Source organism: Epinephelus lanceolatus, chromosome 2, assembly GCF_041903045.1.
Source record: "Epinephelus lanceolatus isolate andai-2023 chromosome 2, ASM4190304v1, whole genome shotgun sequence".
Classification (NCBI taxonomy): Eukaryota; Metazoa; Chordata; class Actinopteri; order Perciformes; family Serranidae; genus Epinephelus; species Epinephelus lanceolatus.
In genome coordinates this window covers 32058424-32081282 of record NC_135735.1, presented here as the reverse complement: position 1 = coordinate 32081282, position 22859 = coordinate 32058424, and the positions used below count along the sequence as shown (strand labels likewise).

The following is a 22859-nucleotide window of genomic DNA, read 5'->3' as shown; positions in this document are numbered from 1 at the left end:
CCTTGATATTCTGTGACAGTATTTTACCCATAACATCCCATGGGTGATCAATTGGATTCAGGTCAGGGGAACGAGAGTTCCAGTCAATGGCATCAATGCCTTCATCATCCACAAACTGCCTACACACTCAGGCCACATGAAGCCAGGCATTGTCCTGCACCAGGAAGAACCCAGGGCCCACTGCACCAGGAAGAACCCAGGGCCCACTGCACCAGCATAAGGTCTGACAGTCGCTCTGAGGATTTCATCCTGGTACCTAAAAGCAGTCGGGGTATCAGTGGCATTGACATGCTGGATGCTGGAATGCTGGATCATGTTACAGGCAGCATAACATTGACCACGGCATCTCCAGATCCTTTTACGCCTGTCACATGTGCTCAGTATGAACCTGCTCTCAACTGTGAGGAGAACGGGGCACCAGTGGTGGACCTGCCAATTCTGGTGTTCTTTTGCGAGTGCCAGTCGAGCTGCATGGTGCTGGACTGTGAGCACAGGTCACACTAGAGGATGTCAGTCCCTTACGCCACCCTCATGGAGTCTGTTCCTGACAGTTTGGTCAGAAACATACACACCAGTAGCCTGCTGGAGGTCATTCTGTAGGGCTCTGGCAGTGCTCCTTCTGTTCCACTCGCACAAAGGAGCAGATACCTGTCTTGCTGCTGGGTTGATGCCCTTCTACAGTCCTGTCCAGCTCTCCTTGTGTAAATGCCGGTCTCCTGTTTCTTCCTCCATGCTCTTGAGACTGTGCTGGGAGACACAGCAAACCTTCTTGTGACCGCACATATGGATGTGCCATCCCGGAGGAGCTGCACTACCTGTGCAACCTGATCGGGCAGCAGGTGTACCGCCTCATGCTACCAGTAGTGACAAGGACACTAGCAGAACATAAAACTAGAGAAGAATCAGTCAGGAAGAACAGGAGAGAGCAAATATCTGTGGTCACCATATGTAAAACCATTCCCTTTTGGAGGTTGCCTTGCTTTTGCCTCTCCATTGCACCTGTTGTCACTTTCATTTGCACCAAAGCAGGTAAAACTGATTCATAACCACTTGTGCTTCCTAAATGGACACATTGATATCCCTGAAGTTTAACTGGCTTGGTGTTAGAAAATAAAGCCAACAATGAAGTGCCCAAAACGGAAACTCTTTAAACAGCCACTTGAGGCTGGCCCCGGCAGCTAGTCCCCATAGACCTCCATGTTTAAATGCCTAACTTAACACCACAAATCAACATGTCCACAGCCTGGTACAGCAAACGGTCTCGGTCTGTAATTTCCCCCATTATGACAACTGTACAAGGGGTGAATTTATATATAATTCAACCACTGACATTTTATTAAGGTGTAAAGTTACACATAATTAAGGGCGGACTGCTTTGAGTGACAGTCTGTCTACAGAGGTGTCCACAGCTTCTTAGTTGGATCCACCCATTGCTCTTCTACAGCGCCAGCCTCATGCCTTAATATGGTCACTAATGGCTGCAAAAGGCCACCATGGCAATGGTGATAATGCCAAACTCTTTGAAACAGGAGTCCACAAACCAGTGGGTGACATCACGGTAGCCACATCCATTATTTTTTACAGTCTCTGAGCGTCTTCTATAATGTCCTCCCCTATTCATGGAGCAGCTCCAGATGGTAGACTTGATGACATCACAAATTTGAGTTTTAGCAGTTTGGATTTAGATATGGGAGAGAGTTTTTCCACTTTTACCAATATTTTTGGACTGTCTTCGACCATCTTAGACCAAATCTCTATCTCATTAAATGTGTGATTTAGGGGGGAACATCTCCACTCAGATCTTTGTGATTCTTTTTTTCTGGTCATCCATCCACAGCGCTGTCAGGCAAGTGTCAGTTATCAAAAGGGGCCACATTAAATCTGCAGTTTTGTCCATAATGCGTAAACTCTCCGTATGAAGTTGTCAAACAAAGAGGTATAAGGTTAACTGAGATCATTAAAATATTCCACAGGGATGATGAGTTTAATGGTGCTTAGGGCAGATCAAACCATCACATTCCCTTCAATATCAATACAATATAATTCTCTATCACTTCCTTTTTTTAAATTATGAGCAGAATAGGAAGCGACGTGTGAAAACCCAGTAACCCAAACTACAAACTATAAAGTACATAGAAGCATTCATATAAGACAAATATAACAATCTTAGATTCCACAAAGTTGACTAAATCTTAAAAAGCACATGCAGAACAGTATGTTTGTTCATTCAAACATTTCTTACTGTGTACGACTGAGAGAAGGGGAACAGTAAACAGTATCTTGTTCTTATTCTAAAGAAAACAAGTCTAGTATGTGGAGCAGAGGAGACAAGAATAGCAGTGACATTCAGAAGACTCGAAGGCATCTGTAGTTGTGCAATGTACTGAATGTGTCTCGGTTTTCAAAATCTACCCACCTACCCTGACACATCGAGGTCAGGCCGAGACATTGCTCATTATGATTGGTTCTCAAATGGCAGAGTTCACTTAAGCAAATTAAGAATGTGCTGTAAAGCTTTTATGGTTTTAAAATAAATGTAGCATATGAACATTATGTGACCTTACTGAAATGTTCTAATATAGCAACCGCATTAACCACAACTGCAACATGGTACCCTACATCTCTGGGGAATAATGTGGTCTTTGATGAAGCTCCAGGATATCTACAACAACACGAAGACTACAACATTTTCAAAGTATGGCTGGGGATACAGTTGCCTGGATTTTTTTAATTTCACTTTTATCTGTGTTGGGTAAATATGAGGCTGGAGCGAGGTAGCTTATCTTAGCATAATGGCCGGAACCAGGGCAAAACAGCTATCCTGGCTCTGTCTGATGACCAAAATCCACCTACTGGCACCTCTAAAGCTTACTGATTTATATGTCATGTCTTATTTGTTTCAACTGTACAAAAAGCAAGGTGTAGGGGTGTTGGTGGCTTAGTGGTAGAGCAGGCGCCCCACGTACAAGGCTGTTGCCGCAGCGGCCCGGGTTCGACTCCAGCCCGTGGCCCTTTGCTGCATGTCTCTCCCTCTCTCTCTCCCCCTTTCACACTTCACTATCCTATCAATTAAAGGCAAAAAATGCCCATAAAAATTTCTTAAAAAAAAAAAAAGCAAGGTCTAAAAATGACAATTGACTATACGTGTGGAACTATTTCTTGGTCTTCAGTAGTGACTGAATGTACAACACGTAGAACCTTGAAGCAGATGTGCTAGCAGCAGAGGACCACTCCGGGTGCCAGGCTACAATTTCTACAGGCTCACCAAAACTGGACAACAGAAGATTGGAAAACCGTTGCCTGGTCTGATGAGTCTCGATTTCTGTTGTGACATTCAGATGGTAGGGTCAACATGAAAGCATGGATCCATCCTGCCTTGTATCAACAGTTCAGGCTGCTGGTGGTGTAATGGTGTGGGGGATATCTTCTTGGCACACTTTGGGCCCCTTAGTACCAACTGAGCATGGTTTAAACACCACAGCCTACTTGAGTATTGTTGCTGACCGTGTCCAATCCCTTTATGACCACAGTGTACCCATCTTCTGATGGTTACTCCCAACAGGATAACGCACCATGTCACAAAGCTCAAATCATCTTAAAACTGGTTTCTTAAACATGACAATAAGTTCACTGTACTCCAATGGCCTCCACAGTCACCAGATCTCAATCCAATAGAGCACCTTTGGGATGTGGTGGAAGGGGACATTCGCATCATGGATGTGCAGCCGACAAATCTGCAGCAACTGTGTGATGCTATCATATCAATATGGATCTCTGAGGAATGTTTCCAACACCTTGTTGAATCTATGCCACCAAGAATTAAGGCACTTCTGAGGGCAAAACAGTGTCCAACCTTGTACTAGCAAGGTGTCCCTAATAAAGTGGCCAGTGAGTGTATATAGCTTATAGTATCTTTGTGATTTTTTCCAGGTCACTCAGCTGTGTAGCTGCCTTATGCTGACGGATTAGAAGTGTGTGGGTTAGAGTCAGTGAAAAGCCTGAGAGGAAGGTATTCTCTTTGCTCCAGCAACCCAAGCATCTGCACATGTGTGTATTTAAATATGGCTTTTACAAAAATAGCAGAAAGCTGAGGACTGACAGAGATACAGGCACTGTAACAGTAAACAACAGACAAGATGCAGAGAGTGAGAGTGCGGCAGATATGATGGTGACAGGAGATCAATTAGATAAACTAGAGCAAATAACTAATGGCATCAGATCTATTATAGCAACAGGCAAATGCTGAAATCACAGAAATGCTTGGATCTGCTCAAACGAGCATGCAAATGTTCACCCACATTTAACAGCTATAATACTGCAAGAACAAAATATGCTCCTGAGCATAGTCAGTCCAGGAAAGTCTCATAATCCTGTGATTTATATGTTTTATGCATGCCTGCAAATCATGGCTGCTGCACAAACAAACACAATCAATTCACTTCTAGCTGACTCTGACAGGAAATTATATCAAATTATACCATTTTTCGCATTCTTCTTTCTTAACTGTTATCTTACATCCCTGACTACTGTAATCAGATTACAGGAAGGTTATATAAAGTGCTTTTCCCTGACCTCAGAGTCGAGTCTACATACAGAGTTCCTGCTTTAGAGAAACAAAAACAAAAGTTTGTGTCTCCCCTGGCTGGGTCCCATGGCACGGTTTGTTGTTGCTCAATGATTCTGAGAACCAGCCCAGCCACCGCCAAGCGGGTTCAACTCACATCCAACTTTTCCCGCTTCTCACTGTAACTCTAAACCTGTTTTAGAGCGTGTTAATACTATACACACACACACACACACACATACACACATCTTTCGAGGAATGTGAGAGAATGGGTTTTGTGTGTGTGTGTGTGTGTGTGTGTGTGTGTGTGTGTGTGTGCGTGTGCGTGTGCGCGCATGCATAAAACTCCAGTCACAACACATCATACAGGTCACGACTCTAGATCAATTTTCTGCTGTCAATCAATATTAAATACACATATTTGCACTGTGTAACTGTCGAACATGTGACTGTTTCCTTCATCAGAGTTGCTGATGGACAGACAGACACACACACACACACACACACACACACACACACAATCAGCACTAGGCAGACCGAGGGAACAAGGAAACACGTGTTGGGTTTTCTAAGAACTGAGTCATTCATCAGGGAGCAACAAGTAGCCAACTAGAGGGTGGGAGGAGGGGACAGGGGGAGCCAGACACACAGAATATGAAGATAAGAGAGCAGGCAAGAGAGAGACTTTGCAGGATGTTTATTTCTGTGCATACGTGCGACAGAGAGAGTTGTAGGGGTGTGACGAAGGAGGAGAAGAACTTTATTTACTCTGTAGCGTAGGGTGATCACTATGTCAGGTGTATTTACTGAGAAAGTGATGTTGTTTCGTAAAAGTAAAATGTCCTGCAAGTCAGTCATGGGTAGTGCAAAAAATGGGTTTATAAATGAGTAAGCAAAATGATCTTATTCTATATCTAATTATATTTCTTTATTTTGGCTCCTGCCTTCCTAATTTGTTTCTATCCTTTCTAAAAGTTGAACCAGTGCAACATTTTAAGAAATAGTGAAATGAGGAGATTAATGCTGTGCTGTACATTTTGTGTGGTAAATATGTAGCTGTAGCCAGCAGCTCATTAGCTTAGCTTAGCTTAAAGGCTGGAAAAAGACACAAACAGTAAGCCTGGCTCCATCTAAAGATACCAAAATCCACTTAACAGCACCTCTAAAGCTCATTAATTGTATCTCGGTTGTTAAATCTGTACAAAAAGCAAAGTCTGGGTCTTTGCTATTCGTCTTGTTCCCAGTTTTCATGCTATGCTAAGCTAAGCTAATTAGCCACCACTACATTCAGTAGTTCACATACTGAGTGTGGTATCAGCCCTCTCATGTAACTCTTGGCTCCTCAGATGATGGTTGGTCAATGAGATATTTAGTTCCCTCCCAGGTTTAACCTCATTTAAATATCTAGCGTGTAGGATTTAGGGGGATATATTAACAAAACCTGAATATGATATTAATAACTAGGAATCTGCTGTTATGTCTGGAAGCTCTTGAGACGCAACTTCATTAAGGACTAGGCTCAGTTTAATTTGATCCCGTTTTGATTCGGCAGTGGAAACGACGTGCGACTGCATGCCTTTGCTGATGTCGACCCCAGCAGGATTTGAGCTGTGGACCTTCTGCATGGAAGACGAGTGCTCTAGCCACTACACTAGGGAAGCCCCATGATATCAACCACTATGTTTTCATTAAAGTATAATCACCTGAAAAGAATTGTTGCATTTTTGTTAACTTAGATTGGGCTGCAGCACCCTACTCTGCCCCTGATTGGCTTACTCTGACATTCTCACCCTTAACCATCAGCAATCTCACAAACAAATAAGTACTAGCTGATCAGAGGGAGAGTAAGAAGGGTCACGCCTTCCTTGTCTTAGTAAATGCTGAGTCTGGAGCAGGTCCTCTTCTGGCAAGAGAGTTCCCCATGTTGTTTCTACAGTAGCCCAGTAGGACAAACCAAACATTAGCTCTAGAAAGGGTCATTTGCATTTTCTCATCAGCCAATATGCGTCTAAATGCTTGGCACAGGAGAGAAGTTTCAGTTGCTGCTAGATGCCACTAAATCCCACAAGTTAAACCTTATTAATTGTTGTGCGTCATATCGGCTGCATGTCTTTGAAGTCAAAAATTTAATTTAACAGAAGCGTATTTGAGAGTTAAGAAAATGAAACAATGACGCACTTGACTTTTGTGTCATTTCAGGAATTTCATTCAACATCTCATGTGTGGTCATGTGCTTTGTTTGTTCATGAGGGTGAATTAACATATACTCTCTGCATGCATGAACATGTGTCAATGTATGCATGTATCTGTTTACAGTATGTGCGCGTACTGGTGTGTGCTCTGGTGTGGTGTGTCCTCTATCGTTCCAGTTCCCGCCCTGCAGGGTTACCTCGTGTCAGACACGTGAGTCGGTAGAGATAGGAAGGAAGGAGGCGGTTTGCTGAAACAGGGGTAGCCTGCTCTCTCCCAGGAACTCTCCGACAGGTCAAGAATGCATTCTTTTCATCTGCATGGAGGAGGGGTGGGGGTGTGAAGGGGGATGGGCTGCATGAGCCAATCAGAGGGCTGCCTGAGCCACACATTACAACTGAACTATTAAACCAGCCCCCAATGTGGAGTCCTCACAGGCATGCTTCATGGCTTTGGAAAAGTCTAATTAGTGTAGTTTCCAGGGCCAGACATGGCTGCTTTAAGCCTCTTTACCACTGCTACCAATATGTTATGACCTAAATAAACAACACTGGAACAAACATCTGCCCTATGATTGATTTGTAAAAGAGCAACAGGGCTGTGCTAGAAACTGACCCTAAATAAGGACAGTCGTACCCAACTCTTCACCCATGGAAGGAAAAGGACATGCTGTTTGTGTGGCCACTGGGTGACCATCTTGAGTAACAGATCCTCTTATATAATGATGTCAAATAATTGTTAGATTCCAACCTTCATTAGCATCATAAATAGCAATCATTTTGTCTGTACAGTGAGTGCATGTAGACATTGTGTTATCTTTAGCAATGTACAGCATTGCATTCAAACGGAGTGATGCACTGTCTGTCACCATAAAGAGGTAAAAATAGTTTGATATGTACTTTGCGGCTTCATAGGAGGAGTATATGTTTGCCTTGATCGTAAAAAATAAATGTAGCCAAATGGACGTGAGGACATCTAAAGTGTAAAGAGACAGACAGTAACCAGAGGGGCAAAATAATGCAAACAATGAACTCCAGTTAAAGATTACCTTAAGGCAGATATGATCTAAAGGAGGAGGAGGAGGAGGTGATGTGGAGGTGCTGCCTGAGCCCACAGAGCCACTCACAGGCCTCTGCATGGTGAGGCTATTATGTAATATCTTGGCTAACTGTGGTGTAATATTCCTTTTTAAGTACCCATGTGGGCTTGAGGTCATGCGGTGAGATATGAGCTGTTGATCTAGCACATGGTTCTACCGCACACAAACAAAAGTGCACATACTCTGTGAACCAGCACGCTCACTGAGAACTGACTGTAAGGTACACGAGAAGGACATAAACAGAGACACACACTCTCTCGGGAATATAAGCACATCAGCACGGAATGAGCGTGTCATTTGATCACAGTGTTTATGAGGACACAGCGTAGAGAGGACCCTCTGACTGGTCAGGTGGTCCCTTTCTCTGTCTTCAAACAGGCCTTTATGTCAATGTCTTGATGAAATTGCTGTCTCAGTCAGAAGTCAGTGCACTTCTCGAACCAATCTCCTCTCAATATTAAATCATTTCCATTAGAATTTCCTTTGAAATGCTTCCACTTTTTTCTATAGAGCTTTTTTTTTTTAGCTCAGTCAGCTCAGTGTTTTCCACCATACACTCCTATTCTACATGGGCATCCCGGGTCTACTCCCCTGCTGCTGGTCATTTCTAGTCTTGGCATTTTAGAAGTTGTTTTCTTTCTGCTTTTAGTAGAAACACAGCTACCGACCATTGATGCAATCTTCCTAGAGATGTACTCTTAAAAAAACTAATTTTAATATTTAATTCTAGTTATTGATTAAAACAATTAAAGGAGAACTGTGCTCAATTTGAAAATTCATAATTTCATTCATAATGATCCTTCCTCAGGTTCACCTACGGAAACCTTCTTACGACTTTTACTTCCTCTAGATATTAAAGTTTGATCGCCTTCTCTGCGTAGTTTTTGTCTTCTAAGACAGTCCGAAAATAATAGTAAACATGGACAGCTCTCCCAATGGAAAAAGTAGGCTAAAACTCAAATTTGTGATGTCATCAAGTATAAATGTGGAGCTGTTCCATTGGTAATTGTGGTAATTGTGTTCTAGATGACACTGAGAGCACCCAGGGGAACGATCTGAGTATACAGTATGGGTACATTTCCTGTTTTCCTGTACATTTCCATGTCCAATACAAAGCTCATTTGGCATAAAATAGAAAACAAACATTCTGTGTCCACAAAATCAGTCTCCCATTTATTGTCTATGGAGCTACTCCAGACTTTATACCCTATGACATCACAAGTGTGAGGACTTCCCTCTCTTGTTTCTGGCTTTAAGAGAGTAACTCATGTTCACAAATATTCCTAGGCTGGAAATAACATATCAGAATTCTTAATGCAGGTGATGTTCCCCTTTAACCCCTACTGACACAAAACTGTTAAACATACAGTACATATTATTTTAGTTACCCAGGACCAGCTGTCGCTGAGGCTGTCATCCCCACTGTGGCTGCTGAAGTCTTGCTCTTCCTCGAGGGTCATGGCTCCATGTCTTGACAGACGCAGAGTGCGATCTGAGGTTCCTGTTCTCTTAATACTGGTTAAATCTCTTCAAGTTGGTAAATGCTCTTCTGGTTAGCTCTGGACGAGTCCTTGACTCTTAACTTGAGTAGCTGGTACTTTTGCGACATGCAGTGTGTGTTTTAGACTAAATTTATCAACAAGCGTGTTCTTGGAATGGAGTACTCGGAGGAAATCTGAGAGGGTCCAGTGCTGCTGGACTCTACGTCTGGTCTATGTGCCCATCTGACGCCACTGTATCCACATACACAAAGTCCAGCAAACAATCATAGATTGCGGATTTGTGCCATTGGTAACGTATGAAAGTAACATTATACAGTAAATAACGCATCAATTTTTTTTTTCTTTTACATACAGTACTTAAATACTATATTTGCATGTACTCTGTAGCCTGTCTGTCAGTCAGAAATAATTATGAGCAACTCCAGTAAGACTGGTCATGACAGTCATAAAATATTACTTGGAGCACACATCAACTTTGTTTATGCCCTGTTTTTGAGTTTTAAGTTACAGTTAAAATTAAAGTCCAGACTGAGGGACAAACAAACACACACACACAAGAAATTCAAAATGTCTGTACATTTATACAATTAAAGGCATACAAAACTGTACATTGCAAAATGCTTCCAACACACAGTGGATCTGTGTTACTTCAGCAGTTACAAATAAAGTCATCGTACAGGCTACAGAGCATAAAGCATAGCAAATGCTGAACATCCAAACACAACACTGTTACTTGTACACACAGTGGATAAGTACTTTTTTTTTTTTTTTACAAAATGCAAATCTGACAAAAATATATTCAAAATACAGAATTTCAATATGTAAAAAGAGACATGCAAAACAAACTTCTACAAAAATCACCCAATTAAAACGTCTGTTGCCAAAAATCGGCTACCATTGCACACAAATGATTGTGTCGACCATTTTTTAAAAGCTTCTCATATTCACAAGGTGGTGTGCAGGGCACTGTGAGATTGCAACACAAACGTGAACACAGCTGAAACTGCAAACACAAATAAAATACAAAAGCAGTTTATCATTTCCAGTTTTGTTTACATCCCCTCCTTCAAAAATACAATCAAGATTTTGTGTTTTGATCAGGACTTTTTTTTTTACAATTTTACTATTTATCACTACATTTCTCTACAATGTGCAATCAAAACAAAATAAATTCAAGAAAACCAATTATAGTGGATCAAAAAGATGACTCTTCTAAGGTTACTGTGAAAGTGATTTATGAAGTGGTACATTAACCACAATAATGGTAAACAATCTTTTGCTAACTCAGATAAACCACGACTCAATAAAGTCCACATAACAAAAAAAAAAAATTGCAAAATTATTTCCTTGTTTCCTTGGCCATGTCACGTCATGTTAGTGCGTAGTGTCATGCTACAAAAACACTATATTTTTTTCTCTTTGGCAATTTAAGTGATTTCAGTCCTGACTGTGACTCGTTGCAGCTCACTGTATCCGTGTGTTTCAGTCAAATATGTTTCCCCGTCAGGAAGAAGAGCGGTCGGTCCTCCTTGGCGTTGGCAGTCTGGAACTCATCGCTGAGCCTGAACCTCCACTCCTCCTCCAGCTCCAGCCTGCCCACCGTCTGCCTCAAGGAGCTACGGTCTGCACTGATGACACACAGAGTCGCACCTGGAGGGAAGTACACAGAAGGGAGGGACATAGTGACTTAAACATCAAATAATTTTCTGACTTAATTTAATAGACAATGGGGGTCGTTGGCTGGAACTGATCCGATGACACTGCAGTTATATGGTAATGCCTCTCAGCCACTTTTCCACAGGGGCTTCGATATGTGTTTTTGTGACTTAAACGTTGCATGTAGCTCTTTTAGAAATTCAGAATGAGATTCAAGAATTATAGCTTGCTCTTTACAATACATTATTGCATATGCACCATCTGTAAGGGCCCTGACACATCGAGTCAAGTCAATATTGGGCTGTAGGAGAGCATCCGTTACCCAAGTCTTGGTGGTGTCCCACAGCTATGACCCTTGTTGGCTTTATTTTAGCTGATTCAACATGTTGAATTTGTGTTATTGTTCACTGGCTGTCTGCTGGTGTGGAGAGTTATTTCCTTTCCCGCAGTCGCAGAACCTACATGCTGGTTGGCTGTCAGCAATGGTCTTTGTGGTGTGTTCATGTGCAACTTTTTGGCCTAGACATAGGCAACCTAACCTGACAGTTGGCTTTCATTGCTGCTAGTTCTTTAAAGTCAGTTTGGTGTGTCTGGGCCTTAACACACATACCAGTATATGTTTTCATTGTCTTTATTTGGTCTGCGTTTGTACCTTTGAGAAAGGTGAACTTCTTGAGGAACCCAGGAGTCACAAAGGAGTCTGCGAAACAGAGAAGAAGGCCGCTGAACAGCAGCCCTGTGGTGCTGATGTTGACTGAGTGAGGTCTGGAACTCACGAAACACACCGTCACCTGCAGGAAGCAAGAAGAGGGTGACTACTGGAATGTATGGGTATAAGAACCTTTACATCTGTTCAGAGGTTAATCATTTATCATGAACAAACAGACAATAATTCTTAGTGTGTGTGTGTACCTCAGGTCCCAGATTAAGATAACAGTCCACAGAAAGTACAGGGTGTGTGTAGTTCTTGGTGCTGAGGGGAAACAGCTTCTGGCTGGTGTGTTGAAGGTATTTTTCCAGGAGGAGCTGAGCTGGTGTCGCCAAGAAAAGGTGCTTGCTGTCCGGGGCACAGATGTACTGCGAGGGCCCCACTGAGGTGGGAACATCTGTCATCTGGAGACATTTCAAACTTTTGTTTAATAACCTTCGTTGCCATTACGTTTTGTGACTAAAATATCTTTCATTAACTGATAAATACTTACACAAATTCATATTTAGATTGATTAGTTGCCAATGTATCAGTTTCAAAACAAAGTAAAGCCTATAGTCAAATTCAATATTTTTATAGATTTCTTTTTGTTCCTGTGTAGCTGCAAATGTGGCATTCATAAAGTAATAATCATCAAGTATTCTACAAATCTGTGTCTTTATTCTGCTCCTTGAGAGATATGTGGTCATGTTGTTGTGTGTTTTCAGCATTTACCTTTGTCTTGATAATAAACGTCCTGTATCCTCCTATGGCGATCTGCTTCTTCATGACACTGAAGCTGTTAAAGCGGCACACGAGCAACCCGGCACTGTGTAGCCTCAGGGTGAAGTCCACATCGTGACAGGTGAAGCGGTTTTGGTCGTATTGGACATTCTGGCTCCGGTCGACATTGAGGAGGAGAAAGTCATGAAGCTGACCTCTGGAGAAGGGCTCGCTCTGTTTATGACCTGGATGAATCAAAATAAATGCATGTTGGTGCACAACAGACTCCTCATTAGAGTCTGGCTCTGACTGAGGTTAAAACATATCCCTCCTACGTTCCTTCTAATGTTAGTATTAGCCATCTTAATGAGCGCTGCTCTTTTACCAAAAGAATTTTCATTCAGAATTTTCTGCATGAGGGAGAAAGAGTGGACCTGCTTCCAGACCCTTTATCCTTTTAAAATAAAACCTTTTCATATGGGAAACCATGTTTTAAAATATTAATCATAAGAGAGTATTTCACATGAAAACATATCTGGAGGGGGACCTGAAAGACCTGAGATATAGCCAGACATATAGTAATTATGCTTTAAAATGATATTTGTAAAATCTTTAAGGTAAACAAGCTTACACTGAAAAGATGGGATCGTAACAATTTGTATCCACAGTCGAGACATGAGGCATCTACAGAAAGCACAATCTGCCCTGAATGTTTCATAGCAACTTACACACACATACACATAGGAGTGGCTCATTATTTTGAAGTATCCTCTGCAGTCCAATACAACAGCCTTACAATACTTACTGTACTATGTTTGTAGAGCTTATACTGTTCCATTGTGTGTGTCATTACACTGTATTGCAATATTTTGAGATTGTAGTTTGTTAAAATAAGTCAAGTTAAGTCAATTTGATTAGTATTTACAAAGACTGAAAATACAGTCTGACTATGATTCTTGACTTTTTCAGGTTGCTGACATCACAACCCCTAACCTGCAAATCCACGGCTGCTCCACTTCCTGATCCCGCACAGTCCAAAGTGGGCCAGGTCTGGACAGGCCTCCATGTGCTGTAAGATCTGCTTCAGTGACACAGTGTGCTCTGCTGGACCACTAACCACAGCAGAAAGGAAACAGAAACTATATCAAAACCTACTCATAAAATTAATTAGCAAATCCTTACTTCTAATAAAGGCGACAGTCATTTCATCCAACACAGTTTTTCATATAAATATTGTTTGTATGTACTTGCGTGCGTCGAGGTCCACTGTGTTCCACATAACACAGGAGTCATCTGCCAGGATGATGAAGGGCCATACATCGCCTGCCGGACCCCCTCCCTCCAAACGCCGACTGCGCTCCAGCTCCAAGTTGTGATACGACAGCTCTTTAATCAGGAAGTGAGCAGCACCTGGAGAAGAACGGGAAGAGGTTATAAAGGTGGCATAAAGACAGTATGAAGACAATTGATACCGACTTTTCAGTACTGTATGAGTCAGTGTAACTGCTAAGCATGCCTGTAATAAAAACCTATGAAATAAAATTTCTAATAAAATTTACTAAAAAATTTTTATTCCCAGATAATATCAAGCAACTTCGGGTAGAATTATTATCTGTTTCTACCAAATTATTTGTGCTTTCCTGATTAACGTATTCAGATCCTGGTGCATCCCTAGTCCCTACATAGGGCTCTAACAGCAGTTATAGTAAAATACCTATTCCAGCTCCGTTGAAGACAGTGGGCAGCACAAGCATGATGTGATTGGGCCAGTACTTCTTATACACAGCCATCTCATACTCTTTGACCACCAGGATATGCAGATGTGAGGCTCCATCCATAGCGTGGTACAGGTTAAACAGACCATGCTCATGACGACCGGTGGTTGGGGTGAAGATTGGACTCTTAATACAGTCTGGGCTCTGGGGAAGGTGAAATGAATAATAAAAACATTTAAGTAGTATCAACAATGATAAAATGTGTCCAGATGTTATCTGGCTGGTGTGCTGGTCAGAGGTTGTGATTTTAGATCTTTACTAAATTTACAAAATATCCTCTCAAACAGAAATCTGCTCTGCACATATTTTTTTAACCAACCAATGGGCTACGGCAATCCATTTCCCGTAAGAACAATTTAAGGCATAGTCTAGCCTGTAGCACCACCTAGTGGAGCTCAAGGATGTTACACTGTGGTTACCCTGCAAATCACCTCTAATGGGTTGAGGTATGTGCATCTGCACCTAAAAGGGATTAACCAAAACACAGACTCTTTCTAAACTAGAATTTAAATATTTCATAATATCAGCGTTCTTTTGTTATGTGAGGAAGGGTCAATCAATGATACACATCACTTTTTATCTAGTTTAATTTTTTATTTTTAACATTTCTATACATGTTTTCTATATTGTAAGATTAGCAGTAACAGGACAATCTTAGCACCACCACCTGATGTTGGAATTTGAGGGGCTGTATCTAACAATTTCTGCAAGTTCCTAAAACCGACAATCCAACATTCACGCTCACATCATGCAGCAATTGGCCAGCTGTGTGGAGCTGAGAAACTAAGATGGGTTTGAAGTTCTCTCTCGTGCTCTTTTGACATATGTTACACAACTGTTTCTGTCACTGTCTTGTGTGTTACACTAAGACTGCTAGTGACAGAGACACTGTATGAAATTTAGCTCCCTTCTCCCCAAATTTAAGCGGTTATGTCACCCCTCTCTCTACAACTATCAGCCTCTGAGTGTGGCTGTTTTTAACAGTTAGTAATGCTAGTATTTAAGGTTCAGTCATTTAGGTTCCACTCAGGAAGGACTCACCCAATCAGAGGTGAGAGGCAGCCGCATGCTCTCCAGCTGACCTCCCGGTTGGCTGAAGCTGAAGTAGTGCTCTTTAGACTTTGGAATGATGAAGTAGAGCTGGATCTCTTCCCCGAGCAGTAGATGGGTGAATGTGAAGGCATGCAGTGTTGACTCATACATCTGAATATAACATTAGAGAGTACATACATTATCACCTGTGACACTTACACTTCAAAAGCAGTGTGTGAGATTGTCTGTGTGTGTTTGTTGTGTTCTGCTGACCTGGTATCTGGGGTTGAAGCCCAAGTACTGATGACACTGTTCACAGTGGTGGTAGGTGTTGTAGGCTGCGTATTTAGACAGCTTGATCCTAGATGTCCGCCGACGTAAGTAAACATCCTCCTGGCGCACAGGGTTTCCTTGGAGAGACAACAGGGGCAAACAACAATAGCATAATTTGCGGGTTACTTCTGATGATTTGTTTTACAAGATGAATGTTCCGTGAACACAATTGGCTGTGTGTTAAATTACTGACGTCTATTTTCTGACTGTGCCTACCCTCAGTGCTGGGTTTATATCCAGGGTTGTAGACAGAGCTGATGTCATCATATTTGGGGTCATGGATGGTGTAGTCGAAGGGCATCGTCCTCAGAATGTCTGGATTGGGCCAGGAAGCATTGGGTGGGTGGTACTGCACCCCCTCCGCCTGTGCACCTAAATAAACACATTACAAGTGAATGCATTACACAGGAGTTTACAGCTGATGAATATTTAACATCAGAACCTATTCTGGACTAGGGATGCCGATTTTCACACAGATTAATTACCTCGTGGCAGTAATGTAATCAATGTGTGCCTGAACACTGCAACACCAGAAACACCAACTACTACAGCACGCCTATTCTGGATGCATTCTGACAAAATCCTAGATACACTAGAATACTGTTAGGTACTGACTGTAGTTGATCTCTTCTTCATCGTAGATATCCACCTCCATCAGCCTGATCAGCATCCGAGACAGAATACCCAGGAAGTGCAGGTACGCTCCTGTCTTACCCACCTGACCATAGAAAAAACAAAGGGACATTATTGTAAATATACAGCATGGCATGAGCTTGAACAAAAGATAGAGATAAGAAGAAATTACCTGTGGGGGTCCACTGAGCAGCAGTCCGCGAGGGTGAAAGTTGTCACTTCGTCCTTCAGTGCGATTGCTGCTGTCCATGTGGTAGGAGCGGGGGACTGTCCACTGGCGATAGTACAGTGACTGTTCTGTACATGTCATCATCTTACTCAGCAAGGGCCTGCACACAAAAGACACAGTTATAAAATCCCCCTATGATGGATGAAGATGTACTAATTCAGCTTAATACATCAAGCCCACTGTTCAGAGTTTGATTCATATGATCAGGGTTGGGTACCATTCACATTTAAATCAGTTTTACCTGAAGCTGCTTGCCCATGCAACAGACATGTGTGGCAGGAATGAGGTACATCGTGGAAGCCCGCTGCTGTCACTGGCTGTGATAATATCGTAAAGGGCACGAGGGAGGAGCACAGAAGGCGGGCGACTCACTCCACGCGCCCAGGAGCAGCTCAGATGAGGAGAGGAGGCTCGCGGGGACAAGGAGCCAGAGGAGGTGGATTTGGAGTGTTGGCGACGAGACTGGGGAGGGGGAGGAGGCTGAGGTTGAGGGTGAGGCATCTGCATCTGGGAGAGGGACTGATGATGGGGGAGTGTTTGAGCGTAAGATTGGGAACTTGTTTGCGGTAATGGCTGATTTGGATTCTGGGGTTGTGGCTGCAGCTGGGAGATCGGTTGGGCCTGGGAATAACTCTGCGCTTGAAGTTGGATTTGTTGGTGTAGCGCAGACTGAGGATATGGAAAAGGCTGAAACGGGGCCAGTGGTTGAAGTTGAGTCTGTGATTGTGAGGAAGACGGTGTGGTGTCGATGGTCCCTTTCTGGACATTTGGAGAGGTGGTGCTTTGGGTAGGGAAAGGATCTACAGTACCACTGTCTGACTGCTGGAGCGGCTGACTGCATGACAGAGGGGAGTCCCCTGGAAATGAAAGGAAGAAAAATAGAGTAAGAAAACAATCAGTTGAGCTATCCCTTCAGAGTATGAACATTAAACGAATTTTTGAATCTCAAAGAACAGCTCATGTGCATCTCATCTCACCATTCTCCTGTCCCTCCTCCTCCTCATTGTCAGTGCTGCTGAGTTTCTCTGCATCACTCTCCAGCAGGTCACTTCCTGGTCCAGGGTTGTGTGGGGGTCGTGACTCTGCCCTCACTAGATAAGCAGCTAGTCCTAACTCTTGTTCAAGTGTGGTTCGCTGAAGGTAGGAGCAGCTTATCACTCTGAGATCACAATACTTCAGTGACCTGTGGAGAGAATGAATTCACTGTTTTAACTCCAGTTTGCAAGTCTCAATGTTACACATCAAACCTATTTTCATTCCTATAAAGTTAACACTTGGTGGTGAAAGTGCAGTACAGTGAGGGTTGGGGACAAAGGGTCAGTGTTTTAGGTCAGAAGTTAGGAGCTCAGTGTGTGTACCTGGGCAGTGATTCCCCCAGTGGCTCCGCTCCTGACAGGATCAATATGCAGGGAAGGGCCTCTAGCTCCAGGTACGTCCTAGGAACCCAGTCAGCATCCTGGATCTTCAGCCATGTCTGCAGGACACACAAATACAGAACACATACAATTTTCACAGTCAGTAAGTTTCTCTACTAAGCTCATCCATCTATAAACTCATTTATCCTGTGTTTTATGATATTATGAACTACTACCCCACCTTGAGCTGATCAGTGAAGCTCTGTCCAATATTTAAAGCTTGATTTGGATTCCCGAGTATGATTTCAAAACTCTCCTCCAGACCCAGCTGCCTCCTCACTCTGGACAGCCGTCTGTGGGCCCATGCTGCCAGAGCCAAAGACGGGATCCTCAGCAGGACCATGTGACCATGGTGGGCGGGACATTGCTGGGCAGCAGTGAGCAGTGATTGCACGATCTCTAGGGTCTCCACAGAGGTGTGTTTGTGGAGATTGTGGGAGCTGCCGATTCTGCCAGATGCAGCCATCAGAGCCACGCAGTAGTGCTGGATCAAAACTGTAGTCCGGATCACAGCACTGTGCAGCTTGGGAAACCTGGGACGGAGAGATTGTTAGGGCTTCTTTCTCTATTTATCATGTAGGCCTGCAAGTAATTCAATCTTGCTTGTTAGGAATAGGATATTTGAGTAGACTAAGCATGTATGTGTTGTGCTACCTTTCTTCCAGGGCAGATGCCATGCTTTCAAAGGAGGAATCATATCGCATCAGAGGCAGGCTGCTCCCTGAACGGGTCGACTCTAAGAGCTCTGACACACCAAAATAGCGCGTCTTCTCATGATACAGGTCCACATCCTGCACACACACACAAACACACAATGTCACAGGTGTACACTCCCAATCATTTTTTGTCAACTTCTAGATATAAGTCATCAGTGTGTGTTGAATACAGAGTGTTTATCACACACAGACTTCCATCTTACGTTACTGTATGCAGAGGGCCAGTGGATCTCATTGTACGGGCTGATGCGGGTAAACTGTGTCTGCAGAGCAAAGGGGAAGGAGGTGACGTGGAGAATTAGGATGTTTGGAGCGTCTCTGACATGTCGGGAGTTTAACAGCTGGTCCACCAGACCCAAATCACTGTCTGAGCTGCTGCGGGGTGCACTGAATGAGAGAAAGTGACAGAGAGTCAGAAAAAGAAAGAATACATGCCTCATTGCTTAGTTGATGCTTTTGTTGTGCCAGGTTGCTTTGATGAACGATAAAAAGTGAATGGAGTGATTGTCTGATCTCTTTCTCATTCTCACACACCAAACACACACCTGTTGATGTCCCAGTGGGCGTGGTCATGGACCAGGATGTAGAGTGTGTAGGAGTTGCTTTGTGCTTCCTGGATTAGGCTGTCAATTCGTGCCTGAGCGCTCTGATCCATCTTGACCACATAACGCTCAGCCTCCCGCTGAGACCCACACTCCTGGTCTGAACCTCCAAGCTCCTGAAGGACACCTGAGGTACGCAGCCAAAGAAAAAGAGGGTCAACATAAAAACCTATCATGTTGTGGGCATACACACAAATTAAAAAGATTCTTCTTGTCTTTCCTTTTAAGGCGACACAAATAAAAGACATGTAACTAACCAGAGCTCCAGAGGTGGAGAACAGTCTGCTGAAATGTGACCTCAGAGGGCGGTACCAGGATGAGGAAGCTGACCCTGTCAAAGGAACCAAGGTCCAGGTTCTGTGTGCTGGAGTCTGCTATGGCACAAACGTGGGACAGCAGCTTTCTGGCTACTGCCAGCTGAATGGGACGAACCACACGCCACTCTACGGAGTATTCTACACAAAAAAACACAAATTCTTATCATATTCAACAAAAGATTTGTTTCACATATAACGAATGCCCTGATATCAGCTGTGCACAGTTACTGGCAAAAGGAGTAAAGAATTTGAAAATACATGCAGACTACTCTTCCATGTCTTAAAGCAAATCAGATGAATCCCAGGGAAAAGTTGCATTGCAGCAGTAAGTCAAAAGGCAAACTGAAGAAACATACAAAGTAAGACTGGGGCAAATAAGGAGATCTCAACTTAGGAAATTAGTTCAAACATAGGATACAGTATGAATTAACCTGGCAGAACCTGTACAGGGTAAGATTACTTTACTTTTACTCGGAAGTAGATTTGGTTTGCAGTAGATGAGGCATCCATCTTGACACACATTTTACAAACAACACAGATAATAGACTGACATGATAAAAGTTCTCAAAGCTCCAATAATCACTGAACCACTTAAATAAAATAAATAAATACAGCAATGTTGCTTATGAGGCACATGTGCATTGTTGTTGCGAATCTTTCATCTCAGTCATGACTGAAAAGCAATACACAATACACATCATTCAATCAGTCACTCCCTCACTCCCTCAGTGATGGACAGACCTTTGCATTTATAGGGCTGGCCTTGCATGCTGTGGTCTGGCCAAGATAAAACTGATGCAGTAAAAGATACAACAGAATAGATTCATCATGGTGTTGTCAATGTGGAAATAGGACAGCCTAATTTTGAGTCAATAATTGTCCCAAGATATTTGTAAGACTGCTCACTGTCTGACTCTTAATGGATGACATCTGCCTGAAGCATTTTCACACTAAGGTGAGGTAAACAAATGCATTCATACACAATGTACACATCAAGCTGTCTGTGTCTCACCTGAACAGGTGTCTTTGGCACTTAAAGCTCTCTCTTTAGGGCTGGGCGAGTCTTTTGACTGTGTGTGTGAATCCTTTGGACTGCTTGTGTCTTTAGGACTGTGTGTGGTTTTAAGGCTCCTCTCTTCAGCTGATTCCTGACTACTGGATAAGGGAGATGGCTCGTTGCTGTCCACAGTGGCATTATCCAGGAGGGAATCCAAATCACCATCTGAGAAACAGAGAGGAACACTAGATGTTGGTAAACTATGAATAAAACACAGAACAGTATGCCTGCACTGCACACACAAATGTGCATGTAAAAAGGGCAGACAGACCTTGTCCGAGGGAATTGCAGTAGTGGATGAGTTCCTGGGCAACACCAGTGGAGAGCTGGTGGTTGATTTCTTTCAGACCTTCACTGGGTGAGAACATATTTTCTGCCAAGGCACGACACTGGTGTTTACCTAAAACACACACAAACACACTGAATTAAAATCTGCTTTATTCTTTTAGTTTAATGTTCAGATCAATTTCACAACATTCGCACACATATAAAAAAACACAACTCCTACCTGTGACTACCACACAGGACTGCGTTTCCTGTCCTGGTGCAGTGACAATAATCACCACATAGTTGGTGTTTTCAAGCCGTCCTTCCATTAACCTGCTAAACGTTTGCTGGAGGCCTTGAGCCAAAGATCCAATCTGCTCCCCTAACACCACCACGCCCTCTCCACAGGACGACGCAGCCAGCTGGGCGAGCCAAGGAAGCTGGCTGGGGGTCAGGGGTTGTTGGCTATGGGGAGGTAAGGAGAGATGCTGGGGGAGTCCAGGCAGGGTGGACTGGGTCTGGAGGCAGAGTAGAAAAAGATGAGCAATTTGTGCATTTATTAAGTCTACTCTGCCTTGTCATCAGTTTTTGTTTCTGCAATATGCTGCAAGAAGATGGCTGCATGTTAAGCTAGATGGGAAGAGAGTAGCGCTTTCTGTGATGTTAAAAGGTGTGAATTGGTAATGTGTACAGCTTTACATGACTAAGGTTTCCTAAAACCCTGGGGCATAAATTTCACTTGTAAATGTGTTTGCTTATTTGAATTCTAAACTTTCTGTCAAGTTATTTTTTTCTAAGACTCAAACATTTGCCAACAGGACAATTCTAAGAAACCCTGTCTTACCTCTATGCCATAGTGTCTCCCTTGGGTGGCCGGTGTTTGAGGCTGCTGGTACTGTCTGATCTCACTGAGGTGGGACTCCCTCCATGACCTCATGAATATCTGCTCCAAGTCCTCTATCAGGGGCACCTGGTCAGGACCTTGGGTGAATATAGGTGAGAGAGAAAGAAACAAGTAAGTGCCAGTAGCTTTTTATGAAATATGTTTTTATTTAGAGGACTAACAATAGCAAGAGTGAGAAGACCTGAGCTTGATTCACATTTTCAATGTAGAAACTTTCCAAAACCACTTTATCACCATTTTATAAGAATTTTTCCCTATTCAAATTTGTATAGGATTAACCACCTGACCCAGTTCAATGGGTTCACTTAGGAGTTAGCATTACCAGGGCAACCTTTCATTGCTGCGGGACAGACTGAGATGTAATGTGTGCTTCAGCTAAATTTCTCTGAAGCTGACTGTTTGACCCAGGACTCACTCACCAATCTAACCTTTGATCACAGTTGAAGACACACAAGTGATTTAGATCAGCTATTAAGTACAGTTTGTCACACACAGACAAATGAACAAGAACAAATTTCAGTCTTTTGAAAAGCATTTTCATGTATTTTCCACTTATTCATACTTTTAGCTAGAAGCTCAAGTCAAACCTTACAGTGGTCCATATCTTTAAAACATCATGGACATTATTCAGTTTTTAAGGCCAGCAACTGAGGTCCACATCTTTTAATACATTATGGCTATCATTTAACTTTTCAATGACATTTATACTAATTAGAGCCATTCCCACTTTTTCAGCTATTCCTCCCTATTACTTCACCTTATACTAACACATTTGCACCAGCAATTCAGTGTAGTGTAAGCCTCTACACAAATCTTAAATTATTTGACAGTATTGGTATCATTTAACTTTTCAGTAACATTCATATTACTTTGACCTGCTTCCACGTTTCAATCTAGTCCTACTGATTCATTTTATTCCTACAAATTTAAGTCAACATTTCAGTGTTGCACCAGCTTTTCAAAAAGACTTAATATATTTCACAGTATTGATATCATGCAACTTTTCAATGACATTCATGCTAATTAGACCCATTATAACCCTTTCAGCTATTCCTATCACTTTACCTTATTCTTACACATTAAAACCAGCAATTCAGTGTGGCATCAATTTTTCATAAAAACTTAAATGTTATAACATATTCCACATCACTAATACA

General features: G+C 42.7%; 2 protein-coding genes across 6 annotated transcripts in view; both read right to left on the bottom strand.

Annotated features, from left to right (window-relative positions):
• Positions 1–9445, bottom strand: part of lpin1a (lipin 1a) — a 34528-nt gene extending 25083 nt beyond the window's left edge. For 3 of the 4 annotated variants that reach the window (XM_033625333.2, XM_033625339.2, XM_033625375.2), the window contains exon 1: positions 9242–9445. In XM_033625333.2, the coding sequence (XP_033481224.1) occupies positions 9242–9313 (72 nt within the window). In that variant the 5' untranslated portion in view covers positions 9314–9445. The remainder of the gene's footprint in view (positions 1–9241) is intronic. The other variant, XM_033625365.2, reaches the window with a different exon arrangement.
• A 471-nt stretch (positions 9446–9916) lies between these two features.
• Positions 9917–22859, bottom strand: part of greb1 (growth regulating estrogen receptor binding 1) — a 28262-nt gene continuing 15319 nt past the window's right edge. For both annotated transcript variants that reach the window (XM_033617537.2, XM_078160671.1), the window contains exons 11-34: positions 21643–21779; positions 21040–21316; positions 20803–20931; positions 20487–20696; positions 19415–19612; positions 19101–19284; positions 18759–18942; positions 18494–18630; positions 18021–18372; positions 17783–17898; positions 17402–17607; positions 16666–17281; positions 16368–16524; positions 16178–16280; positions 15779–15934; positions 15503–15639; positions 15239–15400; positions 14137–14341; positions 13670–13832; positions 13416–13534; positions 12435–12667; positions 11924–12124; positions 11664–11802; positions 9917–11005 (exon numbers count right to left, since the gene is read on the bottom strand). In XM_033617537.2, coding sequence (XP_033473428.2) covers positions 10842–11005; positions 11664–11802; positions 11924–12124; positions 12435–12667; positions 13416–13534; positions 13670–13832; positions 14137–14341; positions 15239–15400; positions 15503–15639; positions 15779–15934; positions 16178–16280; positions 16368–16524; positions 16666–17281; positions 17402–17607; positions 17783–17898; positions 18021–18372; positions 18494–18630; positions 18759–18942; positions 19101–19284; positions 19415–19612; positions 20487–20696; positions 20803–20931; positions 21040–21316; positions 21643–21779 — 4685 coding nt within the window. In that variant the 3' untranslated portion in view covers positions 9917–10841. The remainder of the gene's footprint in view (positions 11006–11663; positions 11803–11923; positions 12125–12434; positions 12668–13415; positions 13535–13669; positions 13833–14136; positions 14342–15238; positions 15401–15502; positions 15640–15778; positions 15935–16177; positions 16281–16367; positions 16525–16665; positions 17282–17401; positions 17608–17782; positions 17899–18020; positions 18373–18493; positions 18631–18758; positions 18943–19100; positions 19285–19414; positions 19613–20486; positions 20697–20802; positions 20932–21039; positions 21317–21642; positions 21780–22859) is intronic.